The 21,937-nt window shown below is 35.0% G+C and overlaps 1 protein-coding gene across 1 annotated transcript in view; it reads right to left on the reverse strand.

Moving 5' to 3' along the window:
* The window catches only part of GABA-B-R1 (gamma-aminobutyric acid type B receptor subunit 1), a 462,430-nt gene that overhangs the window by 21,915 nt on the left and 418,578 nt on the right, over positions 1 to 21,937 (reverse strand). The window contains exons 6-8 of the mRNA XM_089643299.1: positions 20,980 to 21,148; positions 2,536 to 2,651; positions 245 to 372 (exon numbers count right to left, since the gene is read on the reverse strand). Of these exons, the coding sequence (XP_089499425.1) occupies positions 245 to 372; positions 2,536 to 2,651; positions 20,980 to 21,148 (413 nt within the window). The remainder of the gene's footprint in view (positions 1 to 244; positions 373 to 2,535; positions 2,652 to 20,979; positions 21,149 to 21,937) is intronic.

A 21,937-nucleotide genomic window follows, 5' to 3' on the forward strand; every position in this document is an offset into this window, starting at 1 on the left:
GCAACAAAAAACAAGAGACGATAAAGCCAAAAGACAAAAAGTTTTGAGAGGCTTAGTTGGTTCTTTGGAAAGGAATATGGAAAGTTTCGAGGTTTCTTAACAGCTGGTATTTGGTATTATCAGCTTGGCTGCTTAGCGCCTTGGCAAGTCGGAGCGGACTGCTCCAATTGAACAGACGAACCCAATTCAAGGGACCCAGAACTATGCCAAAAAAGAAACAGAATGCTGAATATTTAGGTTTTACCGAAACTCCCAGGAACGAGGTAGAGTTGATGGCCGAGTAGATATTGTCAGCTATATTCTTATCTGTGTAGGTGAAGTTCTTCAGGCTCCTCCCAGTCTTCGATAACTTCTCCATAGTTTTGTTAAAAGCTGAAAAGACAGATTTAGTATGAAATGTATTCAGAGATATTTTTATGTTTGTTTTTTTTATGATTACTTTTGATGCTACCTACAGAGAATTGGAGACAGAAAAAGTAAATAGCTGCAGGCGGAGCGGAGATGAAAATCACTCGACATTTAAGCTCAGTTTAAAATCTCATTATTTACATAAATAACATTATTGTGTCAGATTCATCTGATATCTACACCACTTGACACGGCAAAATCTTAACAGTTTCTCTGTTTTTGGATGTCTTTGGGAATCATCGTTTATTGGATAACCAACACCTCTTCCAAATGTCACCTCAACTGCGTTTGGTGACTTAGCAAGGACGCCTGGGTTCATGTGGTGGAGAAGCAGTAAACTAAAACTTAGTTAACTTAAAATTTTAAACTTAAAATTAAAAATAGTGGACAAGATAGACCTCTCTGGGAATTCTCGCATAGATTTTGCTCTGCAGGTAAAGTGATAATGAATTACAGTTATCTTTGCATTAAACAGCTGGATTCATCCGAATTATATTGTTTGACAAGAGAGAGCACCACTAGTCCTGATTGTCATCTTCTAATTTTAAATATTTTTGTCACAAGTACGTGGCAGCACCTTTAGAATTACAATGTGTTAATTCAATTATTCTAAATTCTACTATCTTGAGAGCAGGTCGTGACAGATATTTTCATGGTGCGAATGCAAGTGTAATTGTGCTGATTGCCGTCCGCTGCCGAATTCGGAGATTAAGGAATCGCTGCAAAACTCAATGCGAGTGATATATTCGGTGAGTCTTCTGTTTTTATGTATTTGGTAGCTGGATTATAATTTGTTACGTTTCCTGCAGAGTGAACTTTGTAATCAACCCATTTTTTCATAGAGAATTAATTATTCCCTGATGGTCTGTGTGGCTTACAAGCCAGATCATCACCATGGGGTGAGGTTTGTCCTAGTCTTGTGTAGGACACTTCTGCCCACAAACTGCGTGACGGGCCGAAACGGGAGTGGCCGGTTGAGGGACACCCATCGCCTTACACCGCTGTGCGAGGGATGGATTACCCACCCTTCATACCTTTTTTCTTTTTCAGAACTTGATCTCCTTTCTTTCCGTCATTTCTTGATCCCCGACGCAAAAATTTTGCCATGCTTTTTTCGCTGATTCTATTTTAGTAATAGCTTACTTGTTTTTTGCAAAACGATGTTTTTGTAAATTGTACCGTCTTGCCAGGTAATGTGTTTATACAGGGTATTAAGAAACGCACTTCACTTACTTTAACCAGTGATTCCTGACATTATTTGGAGTAAAAAATGAAAACAGAAATTTGGTCTCCGTTGACATTCTTGATGTTTTTTTTCTTTAATTAAACACATTAAAAATCAGTAGGAATCAGGTCGACGCAAGGGATTGGGCGTTTACTTGACTAAGTGACCAGTAATGAAGTCTGGAAAAAATTGATATTTGAATTTTTTTTTTGAAAATTTATGAAAAAAAAAGTCACCGGAAACAAAAATTTCCATCACATTTTTTATTCCAAAAAATATCAGGAATCACTGGTTAAAGTAAGGTACGTCCCTTAACACCTGTATATTTATGAATATAGTAGATAATCTACCATAATATTTCTCCAGAAAAGCTAGTAATATTCAGATTTTTTTTTAAATAGGATTCTTAAGAATACGCCGGCGAACAAGAAGTTACAAAAAAATTCTCACAAAGCTTCCCCAAAGATGACATAGGCCGTAAGAGAAATTATTTTCCTCAGGGAATCCTGTATGGAGGTAATATAAACAGAAGATTAAAAAAACTGTACGTTAATTGCACTGCTTTCCACTATAACACGGTGTGTTAATTCTTTATCTTTTGTCATAATCAGAGTCGGCCGGAGTCAAACGGTCAAAACTTCAAGGACGCTGTGTTAGGTTATTTTTGTGGTTTGGCTCCTTGGTTCCTTGGCGCCTTGGCAAGATGGCGCTTGGAGCGGAATGCTCCAATTGCGCCTGCACAGGACCGGCTCTGGTCATAATTACACCTACAAAACTCTACGCCTGTTTGTCGATCTCAGAGATTCTTGATATATCAACAGTTGAAAGGCTTCCAATTGCCACCCTGTTGCTTTTAAAATTAGGTATCTGTGTACAAAGTGATAGAAAGGTGAAGTATTTACCTAAAGCAACCGACCACACCGCGTCATAAGCAAGAGGAGCCTCCTGGTATCCTTCAGGATAGCGAAGATTGTCGATATCATGTCCCTCGAAGCGGAGCTGCGCGTTCAACCTCAGTCTGAAATGCAGAGAAATATGCGGTTAGTTTAGATAAACTCTGAAGATGGAACATCTTGAGATTTTGATATTTTAACGGCCAAAAGATTTATCGTTATTGATTTTCGGGTTATTATACCGTGTTGCGCTTCCTCCTTCTTTAGCCAACTTTTAGAACATAGTTAGGGCAGATGTGTAGATTGTGGTGATCTGAAAACACTTTTGAGAGGTTAAACTCGGCCATCCGGACAAATCGGCAATTTGGATTTGTCAAAATAATGGGAAGACCCAAAATGCATCGTGCACGCCTAATAACGGAGGCAATTAAAATCTACACACAAATAGGGACGAAAAACAAAACAAAAACAGCACGTTTTGGTGGAAATCTAGTATCTTTTTCAATCCCGCAAATCGGCGGGATCAAATATTTCTGAAATTTCGCGGGATTGGAGGACGCGAGATTGCAAACACTACCTATTGTTTAGTAATACACTTTACAAACTGGAGAGTTCTCGTGAGGTATAACTTCCGTTCAGGATAATAACTCCAAACATATTTTAAAGAGGCTTAAAAAAATTCCCCTCGCTGAAACGAAATAGGTTTCTATTTTCAGCATAAAAAAAATAAAAGCATTGTCATAACGCCGTATCTGGCAAAGCCGACAATGCGAAAAGGTCCCCGGGAAAAACATAGCAAGCGCACACAATACGGCGGTCGTTAAAAATATAATAAAACCATATTTTATGGCCGCCCTGTTGAAATTTCGCTGAAAAAATATGTATTTAACAGGGCAGGACCAACAATTTTTTGCGCCGGTTGCAGAAAATATAAATCGTGACATCAATGAAAACTTAATTTATTGCTACAAACTTTTTTTTTTAAAGACTTGGGTGTGTGATAATCAGATTCCTGTGTTGGGTAAAGTGAAAGGAAGAAACAAGTCTGTATCTCTATATACAGAGTTTTCCAATAAGAGGTGTTATTTTGATATTTAATCGTAAAAGATCAATGGTTTCGTTGCTTGTGTGGCACGTAGCGCCGTCTTGTTGAAAGTAAACGTTGTCCAGATCAATACCATCCAATTCCGGCTATAAAAATCATTAATAATAAATCTCGATAGCGCAATCCATTCACCGTATCTGTTGCTCCAGCCTCATTTTCGAAAAAGTAAGGTCCAATGACTCCGCCGGACCATAAACCGCACCAAAAAGTCACACCTTGAGAAAAGAGAGGCTTTTCAAAAATAACTCTTAGGTTTTCCGAGCCCCAGATGCGACAATTTTGTTTGTTGGCTAAGCCACCGAGGTGCAAATTGGCCTCATCACTCAAGATGATTTGCATTTGATTCACTCAAGTGAATTTTAATAATTTCAATGCGATGTTGAAGCGTGTATTGTTCCATTTTTATTAATGACGTAGTTTTTACTTGTCAAATGTCAAAAAATTACAGCTTCAAAAGTAACATCTACGGAAATAGCGGGCTATTCAAAATAACATCTCTTATTGGAAAACCCTGTAGAATATAAATTAAGGAGATCCTTGGGGCGTATGGTTTGTAAAGTAATGTACAATTGTTTTTTTTTATTTACCTACAAATTATGATCACTATAACAAGCTTATTCTTTTAAAAGATTATTTCATATATTATGGATGTGTATTTTCTTTTAAAATTTATTAAGTCAACAGAGCAATTCATTTCCCACTGATGCAATCTCTGTGGACAAGAATTGTACACTAGTGGTTCTGTGAACAGTACACCTTGCGTAATGTTGATTATTCTAAGAATAAAAATATGCTATCCAACATCGCTCTACCAATCTTGACAAGATTGAACGGATACGAAATACAACACACAAGCGGTCGAGTTAAAACGGGACATCGCTACGCTCAGTTACTAAAAATAGTGCGAGAAGCAACTACATGAAATTCTAATACTGAATACAATGAAATATATAGGGTATATTTATTATGAGATTTGAGAATGAGATTTCACAAAAATGGAAGCCAATTAACAAATTGAGTGATAGATAGATGATGGTATGGAAATTTGCAGAGGATGGACCAAGATAGGAGAGTCAGGAGAGTCACGGAAGGTAAAGGAAGAAGATTTCGGGGATGTCCGAGGAAGACATGGCACGATCAAGTGAATCATAATCGGTTCATGCCAAGAATCGGTTTAATAAAAGAGTATAGTAGGTTTTTAAAAGAGTAAGAGTATCAATGGATCCACGTAATGATGAATTCAGTAATGTAAAATGTTTAATTTTTTGTGGAAAATTCGTTGTAAGATTAATAAGATAGTTAAAAAACGGTTCGTTTTTGACGCTTACAAATTGTGATTAACTAAATTAACTAATGGAGTTCAACAGATTAAATGGGTGTTAAAACAGTGAGAAAACGAGTCTTAAATTGATAGAATGTATTGAGATATAAAACAAACGTAGCTTATGTTGGCAAAAAAAAGCTTACTTCCTAGAGCCCGCATCAAAATTGCCGCCATTATATCGCGTTCTATCGCTGCACCAATCCTAAGTGCGGTACTGCTATGACGTCTTTGAGCTTACCGTATTGTTTATGAGTAAAGCCGCGAGGTGACATATATTTGAAGATAATTCTGCACATGATGGTTTTATCATTAAGTATGTAACCATTTCTTGGTAGGGTGAGGTTAGATTCTGATAGACCGTCACTACTTTTTAGCCCACACTCCTTGCTTCATTAGAATTTATACATCGTGTCATAAATTCTCTTCTGTTATTCTAACATTTTATATGATCCGACTAAAGTATTCCTCTACCATCAACTTTTGCATCAGATATTCTCCTTCTCCCCTTTCCTCCTTCATCCGCTCTACATGCCCAGACTATCGCGTAGCTTACTTAATCTTACATTACGCTAACATCAGCTTTTCATTATTTTAGAATCTCCTCATTTTTAACACGTTCATACAACGTTTTATCACACGTACGTCTCAGAGATCTCAGTATACTTTCAGGCAAATAATATGTCACTGAAGTATGGCGGAAAAAAATTGAAAAACTCAGAATGTTCGAGCGAGATTTTTATATTCACAGTTTTTTTTATTCTCGAAAAAAAAAATTAAGATAATAAAGGAGTAATTATTAAAATTTTTGTGTTGACGAATATATTTTGATACGAAGATTTTTTTTTGAAAACTTTTGTACAGGCGCAGGTCGTAACGTCAGCGAAGGCATTTTCTATTTCCGAACGTTCTGGTTTCGAAAGTTGCAGTATGTAATTCATGTAGAATTGAGAAAAAGCGCTGCGAAGTAATGCAAAATCATATGTAAAAACTGTTTAAAAGTTCAAAATATCCTACATACTTTTGGATATGAAAATTGCATAGTGTGGCAAATTAAGTTTTTCAGAAATTGAGTCGAAAACAGTTAGATATTTGTGTCTGAACTTCACAAAATAAAATTAAACATGCTTTTTGATGATTTGTGTAAATCAAAACAGGCGGCTGACAAGCGGGAATTCCAATCTTGTAGACAACTACAAAAGGACTGCGTGATTTTTCTTCATTCCGAATGTTCCACGCCGCTGTGAATCGCCTTGCTAGTAATCTTTCTTTACTAGAAATCTCAGACATTTTTCTCCTAACTATATCATTTTTTTTTTTAATTTCTTTATTTTTACCAACTTTTACATTAATTACATACAATATTATATAAATCAATACAAATAATTGGAACCCACTAAGGCGCAGCCTGTGCGTGGGTAATTATGGTATTATACAGGGTGTATTGGCACGTACCCGACAAACTTTAACCAGCTATTCCTTTGCACATTTGGAGTAAAAAATGTTATGGGCACTTTGCTGTCCGGAAACATTTTTTTTAATAAAAAAATTATTATTCATATTTTCACCACATGTCACCACTGTTTTATCCCTTGTCAAAGTTTTCAAAACCCACCTGGCAATATTTTATTCGATTTTCGTTGAATAATATACGTACGTACCTACATTAGCGCGCTTTTACGATCACAACGAAATGGCATGGCACCATTCGTCTCATTTTTAGCTATTATTATTTAGTGTGTATGAAAGAGCGAACACGCTTTTTGACACACTTGCTAATAACAGCTGTTGAACACGAGAAACAATGCCAATGACAGTGACGGAGTGTGGATTTTTTTATCCTTTTTGTTTTCAACTGAAAAAAATGTTACCGGACAGCAAAGTGCCTGTAACATTTTTTACTCCAAAAGTGCTAAGGAAAAGCTGGTTAAAGTTTGTCGGGTACGTGCCGATACACCCTGTATATAAAGTTATTATATTATTGTACCTAGAAATAAACAAACTGTTGGCATATAAAACAAAAACAAGATTACATTTTGTCTAAGCGGTTTGTATAAAAAGTGTTTACAATAGTGTAAAGTGAAGTTATAAGTGTTTAGTGTAATATATGGTGAATATTTTATGAGAAACATAAATTGATACAAATTAAATAAAAAAAGTTTCAACTGTTGCATCGAAAAGCCATAATTTTAAGTCTTTTAAATATTGAGGAAGTTTAGTAATGAATATTTTTCGGTAAAAGATTGAAAGTACGAGATCCAATGACACTGCAGTGTGTTTGCATTTGTTTTGTGTTCGTTTGGGGAGTATAAAATACATAATTGGTATGATAGCACTAAATTAGTATATTAAGTTAGCCATAGATTACATTAGCTATCGAGAATAATATGGGAATGAAGAAGGTGGCAATCTCAAGGTCCAGATTATTACAACCGCCTGTTAGTTAAGACATCACAGCCCATTGTTAATCTATCACAAAAAAGTCCAAAGTGGTTTTTTGAAACCTGTGTTTTATTGACTAAGAGAGTTTGTGAGAAAAACCCGGAGACTCAACATTACCCATAGCATCTCCAAATACGAGTATTATAAAATAAAGTCGCCATCCGCATCTGTTTGTGCGCTTAGTTCTTCTGATGTCCAACAGATTTTGATAAGGGTTTCATTATCATTTAGAAAAATTCTTCCGGAAGGTTTATGTATATAATACATGTGCATTTTATTTAAAGAAAGCAGAGAAAATCAATGTTTTGTAATCAAGTCGTAAAAATATATTTTCAGGCGCTTACATTGCGAACGCTGGCTAAAACTTATGAGATACATCAAAATAATGTATTACGGAATTGTGCATCTTCAAAAGGCCTACAGAAAAGTCCGCGCTGGTCTATATTGTCAATCCTCTAAAGATAACCACCAGCTACGCTGGGTTCACGTCAGCTAGTTCACAGATAAATTATTTATAGTGTGTATTCACTATAGGGTAGCAGGGCTAGCTAAATGTCACCGGCTCCGTGGGGGCCGCGAACTCAGAAGTAAACTAACATTTTTAACAAAATTTAGTAAAAATTATAAATTTTATATAAGTATATAAAAGCAACTAAATTAGACAAAACTAAAGGCCATATAGGTTATTCGCAAATCGGGCATCTAAAAAAATACAAAATGTTTGGATGGAAGGTTATGACGTCTGGAAACATACGGTAGACGCCATAGAAAGACACGACACATGTAAAATTCACCTGGATTCTTGTTTAACGTATCAAAAATGCCGTTTACATGGAACTAGATTCATGATCAAGAAAAAAAATATTTTTGGCGCCAAGTACTCTCTAAACTCCTTGATGTTACTCTGACTCTTTCAACGTGTAATTTAGCCTTTCGTGGCCACAGAGAAAAGGCAGATTGCAATGATCCTAGTTCCCGAGGAAATTTTTTGAGTATTGTCGAGTTATTAGCAAAATACGATCCGATTTTACAAGAGTTTTTAAGTAAATCAAAAGGCCAGATAAAATACTAAGTTCAAAAATACAAAATGAGTTTATTTCTTTTCTGGTTCTAAAAATAGAAAATGCACTCATACATGACATAAATGCCGCACCCTTTTGTAAATCCCCGCAATGTCCAACCAAATTATTAAATCCATAAATCATAAAAATATACTTCTAAATAAGTGTCGGGGACAAGGATATGATGGTGCTAACACAATGAAAGGCACTTATGGTGGAGTTCAAAAACTCATAAATAAAAGATATCGAGCTTAATGCGGTATAATAATAATAATAATTGGATGATTTGTATAGCGCCGCGTTTGGGCAAAATCACCTCAAGGGCGCTGTACAAATATATATATTACATTTCTACACTGTGCTTCTCATAACTCAAATCTAGTACATAATGATGCAGTAAGAGAGGTTATTGATATGCAACATTTTTTTGAAACAGTTCAACAAATTTATAATTTTTTTGGGCATAGTATCAAAAGATGGAATATCTTATCAAGTTTTATATCTGATCGTGAAGGGGATTCTTCAACTTCGATAACATTAAAAACATTGAACCCTACTAGATGGTCAGGACGTTATGTTGCTATTTTTGCTTTAAAAGTTCGGTTTGTTGAAGTCCAAAAAGCGCTAGCGAAAACAATTCTGTTAAATTGCAAATCGGATGAAACAAATGAAGATTTTTCAATCAAGAAGAAGATCGAGAGCTACAGTTTTATTATGTTATTGGTTTTCCATTGCAAAATTCTAAAAACTATCGATGCAGCCTCTAAAGCACTTCAGTCCAAAGCCATCGATTTTTAAAATGCCTTAAAACTTTGAAAATTTGTCTGGAAGAATTGGACAAGTTAAAAGCAGAAAAGTGGTCCATCAACCCTGAATTTTCTAAAACCCGTCAGTGGAAGGTGAAACGCCATTTTGACGAACTTTGCGAATATGAGCGTCTCCAAGATCCCGAAAGGTTGTTAAAAAAGTTAACGTATTTTGTCGAGTATTGGACATGTGGCGGCGATGTGTGGCTGTATGAGAGCTATGCTTATTTGTAATTTACGGTGGCTGCCCGAACCGTAAATTGTGTTCAGGAGATGGCAGATTGAAATGAGTGTCTGCACAATTAATTAAAATTATTCGTGAGGACGAATATTACAACAGATATTTTACAGAACGCGGAGACGGTGGCAGAAAGAGTAGAGAGAGTGGCGGTAGGATTGAAGGTTGAAACAGGAATGGAGATTTCTCTTCTCGTGCTCGCTTGCGTCTAGCGGCGGATTAATTCACGATAGTATTGCCACATGTGGGAGGAAATAAAGTAGTCCCACAGACATCATAATTAATCAACTGAAATCGCGTTTCCTTCCAATTAATGAAATTGTTTCCAATTTCAGTGTTTTGCAACCTGCCACTTTGCAAAATTTAAATGACACTGATCTCTTATAAAAAGCTCTAGAATTTGTTGATATATATAAAAATGACATATCTGAATCATTTGCCAGGGAAATTTTCAGTTTTCGGTCCACCTTCAGAGACGAAATAGAAAAGGCTTCGTGCATTAGAGAACTTTCTGATTTATTAACAATAAAGAATCATTTTATGTCGTGCAGCTTTCCTGAAGTATGTACTGAATTAATCTTAATCTTTTAAATTTGTTACAATTTCTGTGACTACAGGTAATGCCGAAAGGTGTTTTTCGAAAGTAAAATTAATAAAAACATATTTAAGAAAATCAATGGGACAAGACAAGCGCTACGTAACTTGGCTATTCTGTCTATTGAAAATTCAATGAGCCGATGTTTAAACTTTGATGACTTTATTGATACTTTTGCGGAACAGAAAGCTCGAAGAAAAGAATTTCATTAATAAATATCTTGTAAAGACTAAATTGTTTTTTCATTATACCTACATATGTAATACCTATGCTTTTGAAAATGAAAATGCACACAATATTAGTAATACTGTTGGGTAACTTCATAAGTCATTTATTTATAAAAAATAAATTACAACGCGACTGTGATTTTTACTGGGGAGCCCACATCCAATGAATTTGCAACGGGCCCCCGATGGTATAGTTTCGCCACTGTGTGTATTGCTTTATACTAGAACGTTATAAAGTGACGTATAGCGCTTTATTTCAGTGCCCGTTACAGGGTGAGAGAGTTGGACATTAACAGGGTTCGCGTTTAATTTAGTAATTAACGACTTGTCGTGACCGAATTAAAGTAATTCTTCATAATTAGCTCCTTCGTGCGGCGAACCTTCCTCTGGCGGGGCATATCCCTGAATATTTTTGCCCGTTAAATCATTACCATTTTAAAAGAATTTAAACATACCTGCGCGAAGGCAAAGTAAAACATAAAAAAGGTTGTTTGTGTAATAATACATTTGAACACTCGGCTACTAACCGGTAATTTATTTGTTATTTAATATAGTATACTAATAGCTGTAATTTCAATATCGCTCCATTAGACGGTGTATATTTAAGTTATTGATATTTAATTTTAAGATGCCTCCATAGGTAGCAGTAGTTACGCCACATGACAGAGACAACTTGTCGGCCATACCCAAATGGTTACGAGTAGGTACAGCCGATGCTAGCCGATCATCAAGCGAACATCTCAGTACGAGTTCACTCACGCAACAGAAAAACTTAATATCTCACGACAATAAACTTACTCGTAATAGTAATCTCAAACGAACCGAAGTAATTATTGAAATCTCCCGATCATTAAGTGTATTTCAAATTGAGAAATGAATTTACATTTACAAAAGAAGGAGAGTTTTTAAAGTGTTTTTAACAGTGTTGCCTAATCAAAGAAATTCATGAAAAAATATAATAGATATATAATACATGGATTCAGTACCCGACCTAAATAGAATTTACCAATTCTAGTTCCAGGGGACCGTTCCGGCTTATTTCTTTAGAAAGTGTTGTAAAGAAGTTTAAAGTATCGCGAAATGAGGCAAAACTTTTGAACCTTTACACCCTTATATTTCACACGTAGACCCAAATAAATTATAGCACTTTCCTACCGCATGTCCGTAGGCACTGGTATTTCTAGAATACTAGTGAAGGACGTGCTAGATTCATATTACAGCAAAACGTATTTTTTATCTTATTGTGTTAAAAATGTATGTAGATATATAAGCCAATAGGAAAACAATCTGACATAATTTAAGTTGAGGTTATGAACAACTTTTTAATCCGTGAAAATGCCACGCCGTACGCCGACTGACACTATCTTCGTAGTAACTTACTTGTTTTTTTCAGAAAACATGTTCTGTAAATTTTACCGTCTTACCAGATGATGTGTTTATATATTTAGGAAAATTTTATATTTCTATTTTATGTTGTTTTCTCCAGGATAGCTACTTATACCCAAATAAGTGTTTTTATTTTGTTTTATGTTATAAATATAGGTATATAATGCAATGAAGACATTCCAAAATGTTTTTGAGTTTTATTAGATTTTCAGGCTAAAAACGCGTTTTTCACTATAAAATAAGTAGCTTTCCTGTAGATTCCTTGCCGAGCGAATAAAATATATTTTTATATGACAGCATCATTTTTAAGGTTCAAAATACCATAAAATCTAGGCAAATGCGGTGAGCTACTGGCAAATACTAGTTGGATTCATTGGTACACCAGGGGTTAAGTCTTCATTTTTCCCAATAAGGAACTCCAGTGAAAAATATTATGGCGTAGCAAATATCTTCATATTGATCAACAAACGTTGATTCTGAATTATTATATATTATATTCTCACACGCAGAATTTATAATTCGTAATTTAAAAACGAATAAAACACCATCTCATTAAAACACACCGTTGGGTTAGTAGAGCTGAAGCGGCCTATTTATAAGAACCAGTCTACGTGAGTAATATATCTATGGTTATTATTATTATGGACAACAACACTCGCCCCAGGGTTATTAATTCGTGGACAATTCCCTAAATTGCGAGGATTTTCCAAGAATCGGGTTTTTTCGGGGAGAATTTTTTGTAGGGATTCTGGGTTTTTATTGATTATCCAACAATATTGAAAAATAATATATTTTTACAAAAATTGTGGGATTGTATTATATTTAGTTTTTTTAAAGTAAATTAAAAGAAAAACTATTTATAAAGCCTGAACGAAAGAGAAAATTCGAAAATAAATGGTAATTTAAATAGAATTTTGATTCGTTTTGTAGGTAAAGGTACTTGTGGGGAATTGGAATATCTTTTCATCTCCACATTTTAGGACATATGCATCGGCAGCCCTGGTCCACATTCGCATTAGAACCGATAAAAACGTCGTAATGCAGGTTTTTAAATACTGGTAAATTTTTTAACAGGTGCAGTCGTGGATATATTTGTGCGATTTGGTTCAATACTATAACATTAGTGATGAGATGCTAACATTTTACCTGGCGTTTTTCAATGTTAAAAGTGGGTAATCTTAAGAATAAAAACACGTATCGAATTCCATACAAAATCCATTACTGATAAACCTATCCACCGCTTGAACCGTAACTCTATAAATCTGTATTACATAGATGTCACGTGACGCAAATGACCGCCGACTACACTAGCGCCATCAGCTTCGAGCTTCCCAGATTACTTGTCATTCATTCTCCATCGTTGATAAACCTATCCACCGCTTGAACCGTAACTCTATAAATCTGTATTACATAGATGTCACGTGACGCAAATGACCGCCGACTACACTAGCGCCATCTGCTTCGAGCTTCCCAGGATTACTTGTCATTCACTCTCCATCGCTGATAAATCTATCCACCGCTTGAACCGTAACTCTATAAATCCAACTTTCACGTAAATAAAAAATATAAACAGCAAAAAGCCCTCACCACCGCGCCGCAGGCTAACTTATTATTTCCACTAGGGTACTTTCCCTAGGGCTAAAAGTTTATTAAGGTAAAATGATTTTCTTCTGTGGACGCTTTGCTAAACCAACTGAAGATATAAACCGATGGAAGTGCGTTTTGAACGTGTCCGTGTGCCCGAGCTAACCATTTTTCTTACTTGTGAAAGAGATTTGAATATTTTCAAATATCGAAGATCTTTCCATTCAAATTCCATTTTGACGACATTTATTGTGTAAATTGACGAATTCAGTGTTCTTCCAAAGTAAGTTTTGTGAAGGTTCTATTCAAGTTCTCTTATTATCAAATTAGAACAGATTCAATAAAAGTTTTTGAGATACATGTATTTGAGAATGTACCCGCGATTCATGCATCACGAAGATTTGCTTGCCGAAACGCGCTACCAAAGTCTCCACTCGAGGAGGAGTGGGGCCCTTGCAGTAACGGTGTACAAAATTCTTAATAATTTAATAGATAGCCCATACCTTCTGGAATGCTATAAGTTGTTCGTACCGAACAACTACACCCAGGCACGGCACCATGATCTGCTATGTATCCCACGTGGCAGAACGGACGTACTGGCTCGGCATAGCACGACACGAGGTATGGCGCTGTTAAACAACGCCTCCAAGACTATCGATATTTTTAATAGTAGCCTTGAAGAATTCCAGGCTACTACAAAAATCACTATTTATAACTTGTTATTTCTATTATTTTTTCTTTCATTGTTTCGTATCATCTATATGTAGTTAATTTTTTTAAAAATATTAACTCCACACAGGAGGCCCTGAAGAAAATAATTTCCCTCAGGGCCTATGTCATCTTTAGCAAGTGAGTGAGTTTAGTGAGCCCCCTTACCTGAGCTGGTCACTTATAGTTACACCAAGCATATCAATGGAAGGCCTGTTCGGAAGATTGCTTCCGTTGAAGGAGACTAGATTATCATTTGGATCCCTTTTAGACGTAATCAGTCAGGATTGGGTCTTTGAAACATTAAATTCGACGAGATTATTTTTACCCCAGGAGGAAATACTCTCGAGATAACCGTCCATTCTCTGCTTCAAAGCCCTCCGAGCCGTTGGAGTTTGTGTGCCCTTTGGGGGCTTGTCAAACAAAAAGCTATCATGAACTTTACTGTCATCCGCGTAACAATGAATCGGTGCACATGTCAAAAGGTCATTCTAAATGTTACATGTGTATTGTAAATGGACACACAGTCTGTATGTAACACACAAAAAAAAATCATGGTCAGTTGATTCACAAAACTTGAATATTAACTTAGAAATTTGATGAATTTTTCAAATTCATGAAATAATTGGCCCCGAGAGTAGAAAGATATTGATGTTAACAGTTTTATTTTATATCGGTTTAGGTCACACTTCTAGAGATTTATGGTTCAGTGTCTCCAGGCCAGTATAGGCGGATTTTCTCAAGTGTTTTGCCCGAGGGAGTTACCTGACCTGCTTAGTAAAATAATAATATTGTTTGAATGTTAAACGATGCAAACTCTCATCCAAGTCGAATAGTTAAATTATTCACTCTTTTGTACATATTTTGGGTTTACCTCGCATGAATAATTTACGTGTAGACACGCAAAACAGGAACATAAAATAAAATATTAAAAAAAAAAAAAAAACATTAACCCCACAAAAGAGACCCTGAGGAAAATTATTTTCCTTTGTCATCTTTAGGGATGCTTTGTGGAGTGTTTTTTTAAGGAAAATAATGACTTTGAGAAGTTTTGGGAAGGAAAACGGTATGAGAGGTGGGTAGGAATCTAGGGATTCGTGTGTCCAGGAGTGACAGACTTATGAATCATTCCGCTGCGGAGCAAGGCGATGGGTAAAGAGAGTCTAGTTGGAGAGGTCAAAGGGTCTTCCCAAATCAGCCTCTACCGATCTGGCACGTCACGCAACTTGTGGGCAGGCACAACCCGAACACACCTCATATGGGTTACAGACAAAGGTAGCAAAAAATATTCTTTCATTCCAGTGGTTTACAATTATAATTATTTAGCGAAAATTACCAGAAATAATATATTTACATAAAAAAATATTTAAAAATCATTTTTTTTACATTCAAAATGTCGATATCGTTGGTATATTCATTTGCAAAACTATGAAGGCGATGAATTGGCGAGTTTGTAACATTATTTGTTTGTGGTTGGTGATATTTAAATATTTCCTTATGCCTTGTGTATCGAGTAGGTACTCTTAAATTGACTAGACTTTCACGATTTGTACTCTGAATTTATAATATTGAAAAAGAAGCATCTCCTCGAAGATCTCTAGAGAAAGTTTCTAATACTAGACAATCCTAAAATCTATCAGCATTACTAAAGAAAAACCACTTCAAATTCGTTAAACGGTGTTTTTGTTACACAATGTATAAAGAAAGTTAAGATTCAAGTTGGTACCAATAAAAAATATCCTTAACTGTTTTTTAAATTTGGCAACAATGTTTTTTGCGACTTCACGCATGCGCATTCAAATATTCTTCAAGCGCGAAAGCCTCGGTTGACAGCTGTTTGAAACATCTTCACAGATCGTGTTCTGTTCATTAAATGATCAATTTATTATTACATTTGTATTATTCAACATACATGTTTACAAGTACCATGTATCGAAGAAATAAACATTTTAAAATGTGCAAGCAATACGTTAAACATTTTTGTTTTTTTTTCTTTTGTTGTTTTCAGGAAATTAAAAGAAGGTTCAAATTTTTTTACATATTTTTTGTATGAACGAGATCAAATGTGAGATAAAAATTTTTTTGCAAACTAATAAGACGACTGTTTTTGTTTAAAATAAAAATTTGCACTTTTCCAGTATTAAAGTATAGTTCAAATACAAAAAATTAATAGGTAATCTATTTCTAAAATGGTTTTCGTTTTTACAACATCTTCAAGATAGAGAAATATATAGAAACTTTAAAATACCTTTATTCGATAAGAAATTATTATTATTTCAAGTTTACACAACAGATCAACAACTTCTTGTGACTGGATAAGCAATGTATATATCTTATGTGTCTTTCCATGAACTGTTTTATGTCAGTTTCTGTTTTACGTTTCAATTAGTAAGGTTTTCACATACACGGTCATTTAACAAATGAATAAAATTTTCACCACTGTAAGACCGTGTGTATTTTTAAGGCATTTAATAAAAAATGTTGTTAATTTGTTCTAAAGAGATATTTAACTTAAATGTAATAAGTCGTAAAAACTTTCACTGAATTCTTTCAACATGTTTAATGTGAATTTTATAGTGAGGTGAACAAATACCGGAATGATTCTTTAATTGGCTAATGAGACAAATAAAATTTTCATGGCAGGAAATGAATTAAAGTTTTTAATGGTCCTCACGAAAAATCCAATTTTTTACAAATTTTAATAAAACATGTACATGGTTAAGCGAAACATGGGTAGTTTTTTTACCTACAACTGACCTCTGATCTACGCGCACCGCTAATCGCGTTCTAATAGTGGAGCAAGTTTCAACGAGATTATTGGTACGCCTCTAATTATAGCTCTATTGGTGTAAAGCGTAATATTAAAGTGAACATGTAACTTTAAATAAATAAACGATATAAATTAAAATAGTCAAAAATAAAACAATACTTGAAATGTAATAAAAAAATAACATAAAATGTGACATTTACAGTGAAGTTTTAAACTAGACCTAAAAATATAAATGTGATTAAATACTTTCGATATACTAGACTAAAGTTTACTGTCTTTTTAGTTTTCATACAATACGAGTGAGAAGGAAGAATTTTATAAAAGCATATCAGGACGATCGTCGATGACGTGCATACGACCTATCTGACTACTCCAGCTGATTCCGTCTGGATTGACTTTGTCAATAAACTTATTTGCAGCTAGCATGGTTGCTTCCATCATGAGCTTTGGAGCATTGCATTATCTGTTAATCTGTTAAGCAGTGGGACAAGATGATGTATTTATTAAATATTATAAATTGATATTAGTTTTCAAAATGAGTTAGTTATATTCATTATCGACATTACCAGATGTTTCACAGAATTTGATCAAATACTTAAATTTAAAGTTAATTTTCAAGTTCTGTAAAGGTTTTTTTCAAGTTATGTTATTATACCATCACAACGTCAGTTGTCAAGATGTATATACCGGAAAGCTTTTGTGGAATAAAGGTTTCAATTGATAATATATTTAACCTCAAGTAGATGTATTATTAGTTCTTGTATGCTTGTTAGAGCAAAAACTCTAGCGAGCTTTATTTATCTTGCAAACATTAATATTTTTTTCAAGCTTCAACAAAGTTCAGAGGAGTTCTTGATAAAGTTGAAAATTCAGCACGTTATAAGTAACTAAACACAAGTTTATTAGCTTCGAAAACAACTTTCACGTTTTGTTTTCTTTGATGCTAAAACAAAGATTCTGTTTGAGTTTATTTTACAAAGGTTATACTGCATGAAACGGGATGAATTGACGGCCTCCATGGTTGAGTGGCTACAAATCCGGAAGCCGCCGGTCAAACCACGGCAACATTTGTGTTATTTCACAATTTATTCATTTAAAGTAATATATAGTATTAGATATTTTCAGTACGCCCTGGTGAAGGACCACCACCGAAAATCGAAATGTCGCTTGAAATGGATTTATTTAATGGATTAAAAAAAAGTGAAACCGCACAAAAAACCATCTAATCCCAACCGTCTGGATTCAGTAAGACTATGACATCCCCAGTTGGGATATGATGTGAGGCTAAAGATAGTGGGGAGGAGAAGGAGATGGGGGAAAAGGAACGTGTGGAAGTACCCAGCTATTCAGTTCTAGCCACCAAGCACGGCCAAAGCCATTTAAGGCGATGCCATACGTAGTAATGCAAAATCATGTGTTTTTGGTTTGAAAATTTGGTCGTCTAGAAATGTTTCAGATGTTTTAATTAAATACTGCGAGTAGAATACATATGGGTCTTTGAAATAATCGAGTATTTTTTAGATAAGTCTTTTTATAAGCACAGAAAAAAATAATGAATAAGGCCTATGAAAACTGCTTCAAAGTTCAAAATCTCCTACTTACGAACCCATTTTCGGTTATGATTTTATTGTATAATGTGGCAAATTAAGTTATTTATAAAATGATCAGAAAATAATTAAATATTTATGCCTGAACATCCACAAAATAATATAAAAGGCACTTTTTGGCCATGTTTTTTTCTTGCATAAATCAAAACAGGCGGATTGTGTTAAGCGGGAATTTAAACCTTGTCGCCATCTACGTAAGAGTTATTATTGATAGCGGCTCAATTTAAAATACTACACGACGTAGTGCATCCCCTTAAAGCAAATTTTCAATTATGAATGTTGGTCTTACACCAGGGCGATACTGAGAGTATGTTCCACTCTAGAACGTGCCGCAAATATACTTAACATTATTTTTAACGAGTAAATTGTGAAATAACACAAATTAATCAATTACAATTTTATGCGCACGCCGAGATTTGAACCCGCGACCTCTGGCTTGCTAGCCGAGAGTCTTACCCCTCGACCACAGAGGCTGTAATCTAGCGAATTTTGTATAAAATTATTGTAGGTTGGTACACAAATATACTGTACCGGACAGCAGATAGATGTACCTAAATAATTATTAAATAATCAAGAAAATGAATATTTATCTGATAACACACATTTTACGATGCCAACTCCTTTGAGGCTTATCTCGCACGATGTTAAGATTTTTAATCACCGCACACGTGTCATGTCGCTAGTTCAAGGATGAATTACTCGCGCGACAAAATTGTGGGACCTTAGTAATTAATTCTCGGCGCTATGACGCCTTAAAATATTTCTGTTTAGATATAAGAATAATTGCTTCACATTAACAAGTGTAGAAACAGTATTTTAACCCAATAAATACGCAAACAACTGGCCCAACCAGTCAGTTGTCCGACGACATTCGCAAGTTGTGTTTCTTTACAAATCCTTACCCAAGGTACCCCCGAGAGGAAACCGGTATTTACAGTCAATGTCACTGGCGTAGGTGTCCAGTACGGTGACCGGATAAATCATCACAATGATAATTCATCACATCTTTAAAAAGTTTTATAAAGTCATGGAAAGTGATGAAACAAAAACTTTATTAACTGGATTAAGTAGGTTAGGTTAGGTAAGGTTAGATTAGATAATTTTTTTTCATAGTTTCTAATGACTTTATATCACTTTTTGAAAGTGTGTTGAATTGTCACTGTGCTGAATTAGCATGGAACCGTCCAGTACATATACCTTCCATTAATCTCTCGTTATTACTGTGCTTTCTTACTTTTTTTATTACTGTGATATCATACTTTTTTCTATTACTGTGCTTTCATAATGTATCTATTACTGTGATATCACACATTTTTCTATTACTTTTTTATTACTGTAATGTCATACTTTTTTCTATTACTGTGATTTCATATTTTTTTCTATTACTTTGATATCACACTTTTCTCTATTACTGTGACATCAAACTTTTTTCTATTACTGTTGCTATAATATATCTAATGTTACCTTGATTTTTAAGTAATATTTGTAATAATAAAAAAATAAAAATCAACATCTGATTAGCCAGGCGCTTCTAAAGCTTCGTATTTCCCATCCTCTTCCCCTCCCAATTACCTTCAGCTTCACAACATAAGAACATAAGAACAATGCGGTGGTCGTACTGGCGACGGTTGGGAGGAGTTGGAACTCTTGTGCGTTATTCACATAAAAAACTGTATTTCTTCAAGTATTTGAGAATCTTGTGGGAAACTAGGGCAGTTAAATAAGGATAGAGGTACGATTGCCAAACCCGGTCATAAAAGAAATCGATTCTGTTTTATGGTATTTCACTAGAACGTCACTGAGGTTCTTGCGTCTTAAATAGCTTACGAATTATGTGGCGTCAGAGGAACTTGAAAAATGGACTATAGTCCATATTTTATTTATTTTATTTTTATAAAACAAACAAAAATAAAGAAATGGTTTTTGATGGAATTGGATGAAAGTTGATGTAGGATATAAAAAAGGAATGTAAGGAAAAAAGGATAACCAAATTCACAGGGGTCACGTCTGGCCATCGTGCTGGAGGGTTCGAAGGACCACCTTCCCCTCCCACTGCTCACTGTCTCTCGTCGGGACTTCCTATGGCCTGCCAAAAGCTGTAGATGTGGTTCTTATATTGTGTGCTGCCCTAAGAATATGTTTGAAATTGTTTTCCTTTCTGTTTTCCTTTTCTAATGTATGTTACTCTCTGTAAACGTTGTCCCTCCACTAGATTCAAGAACAAGATCAAACTACCTTGGATGAGAACACATTAATTTCTGTAGGTATGAAGTATAAATATTATATTATATAAATAATTAGGGGCTTTCAGAATCCTTTAATAGTAGCTTCGTTTAAAAAAGTCTGAACGTGAGTCTGGACGTGAGAACTGATAGAAGGACCCATCTAGTCCTTAAACGGAAAAGTATTGGGAGCCTTTGACTGTCATCATTATTTATCAAGTCGATGTCCAGTGTGTCTTATTTCAAATCCTAAATACGGGAAAAGTATCGCCTTAACAATCAAGCAAAAAATACTGTTTGAATTCAATCAACATAGCAAGTCTTAGCTACAAGTTCACCGTAGTCCTCGTATCAGCATAAGGATGAATTAGTTGTTCCTACCTGAAATCTTCTGAAGTCATGCCCGATATGGTGGGCTGGTGCTGATTTTGGTTCCACATGAGAGCCTCCGTGGTCAGGTGACCCTCGGCTGCTTTGCGCATCTGCTCGGCCGTACACTCCACACCCTCCCTTTCGAGGTTCACCTCGAACCAGTTGTCCTCGTACCAACCTACGCAGATTAAATATGATGTATTAATAATTGGTATAAAGAAAACACCCAATTTTACTTGTTGATGACAGTTGGCTTTCAAATGTTTAATAAAATATTTTTAAGAGTGGTCCTAAGTATGAGCCTTTTGGTATGCCTGATTTGATACAAATTACTTTGCTTGTGAAACTGATGTATTGCAAGAGTTAAGTTCTAATCCCTGAGGCAAGGGAAAATAATGTAATGCAGACATTTTGAAATACATCTAGTACGCTCGTAAGAATACTGCTAAGCTTTGACGACAGCTTGTTCCAAAAGTATTTTACGTTCACTATGAAGAAAAGTGTGAACGATATCAAAGGTATATATTTTAAAAATAGGTCTCCCATGTGCGGTGAGCTTACAATTTTGCAAATGGTAGAGGGCAGCGTCGGCTTGGAATTTCAAGGTGTCTCCAATCATTTTAGCGAATACTGCAATTTCAGAATCAGCAAAACGTGGTAAGTCAGCGTTTTTGATAAGCCCAATGGGACTCATAACCATTCTAGCGATAGCATATTTAAAAAAAAACTTCATGAGCGATAGTTATTTCCGAATGTTCAGTTTAGGATTCTGCCGCTTTTTTATATGGAATATTAATATGGAAATATAAACTGCTTACTGTGATTTAAGCCAATGAAATCATCTATATTCCAACGTTTATCCCATATTTTTAGGTTATTTAAAAACAGAAAATAAAATGGTAAACTTTATAAACGAGTAAATTCTGTTTGTTAGTTACCAGAAATTGTTCTACTCAGAAACTGTACA

The sequence above is a fragment of the Hesperophylax consimilis genome, chromosome 19 (genome assembly GCF_061612785.1).
Source record: "Hesperophylax consimilis isolate HC1 chromosome 19, BYU_Hcon_1.0, whole genome shotgun sequence".
In the NCBI taxonomy this organism is placed as follows: Eukaryota; Metazoa; Arthropoda; class Insecta; order Trichoptera; family Limnephilidae; genus Hesperophylax; species Hesperophylax consimilis.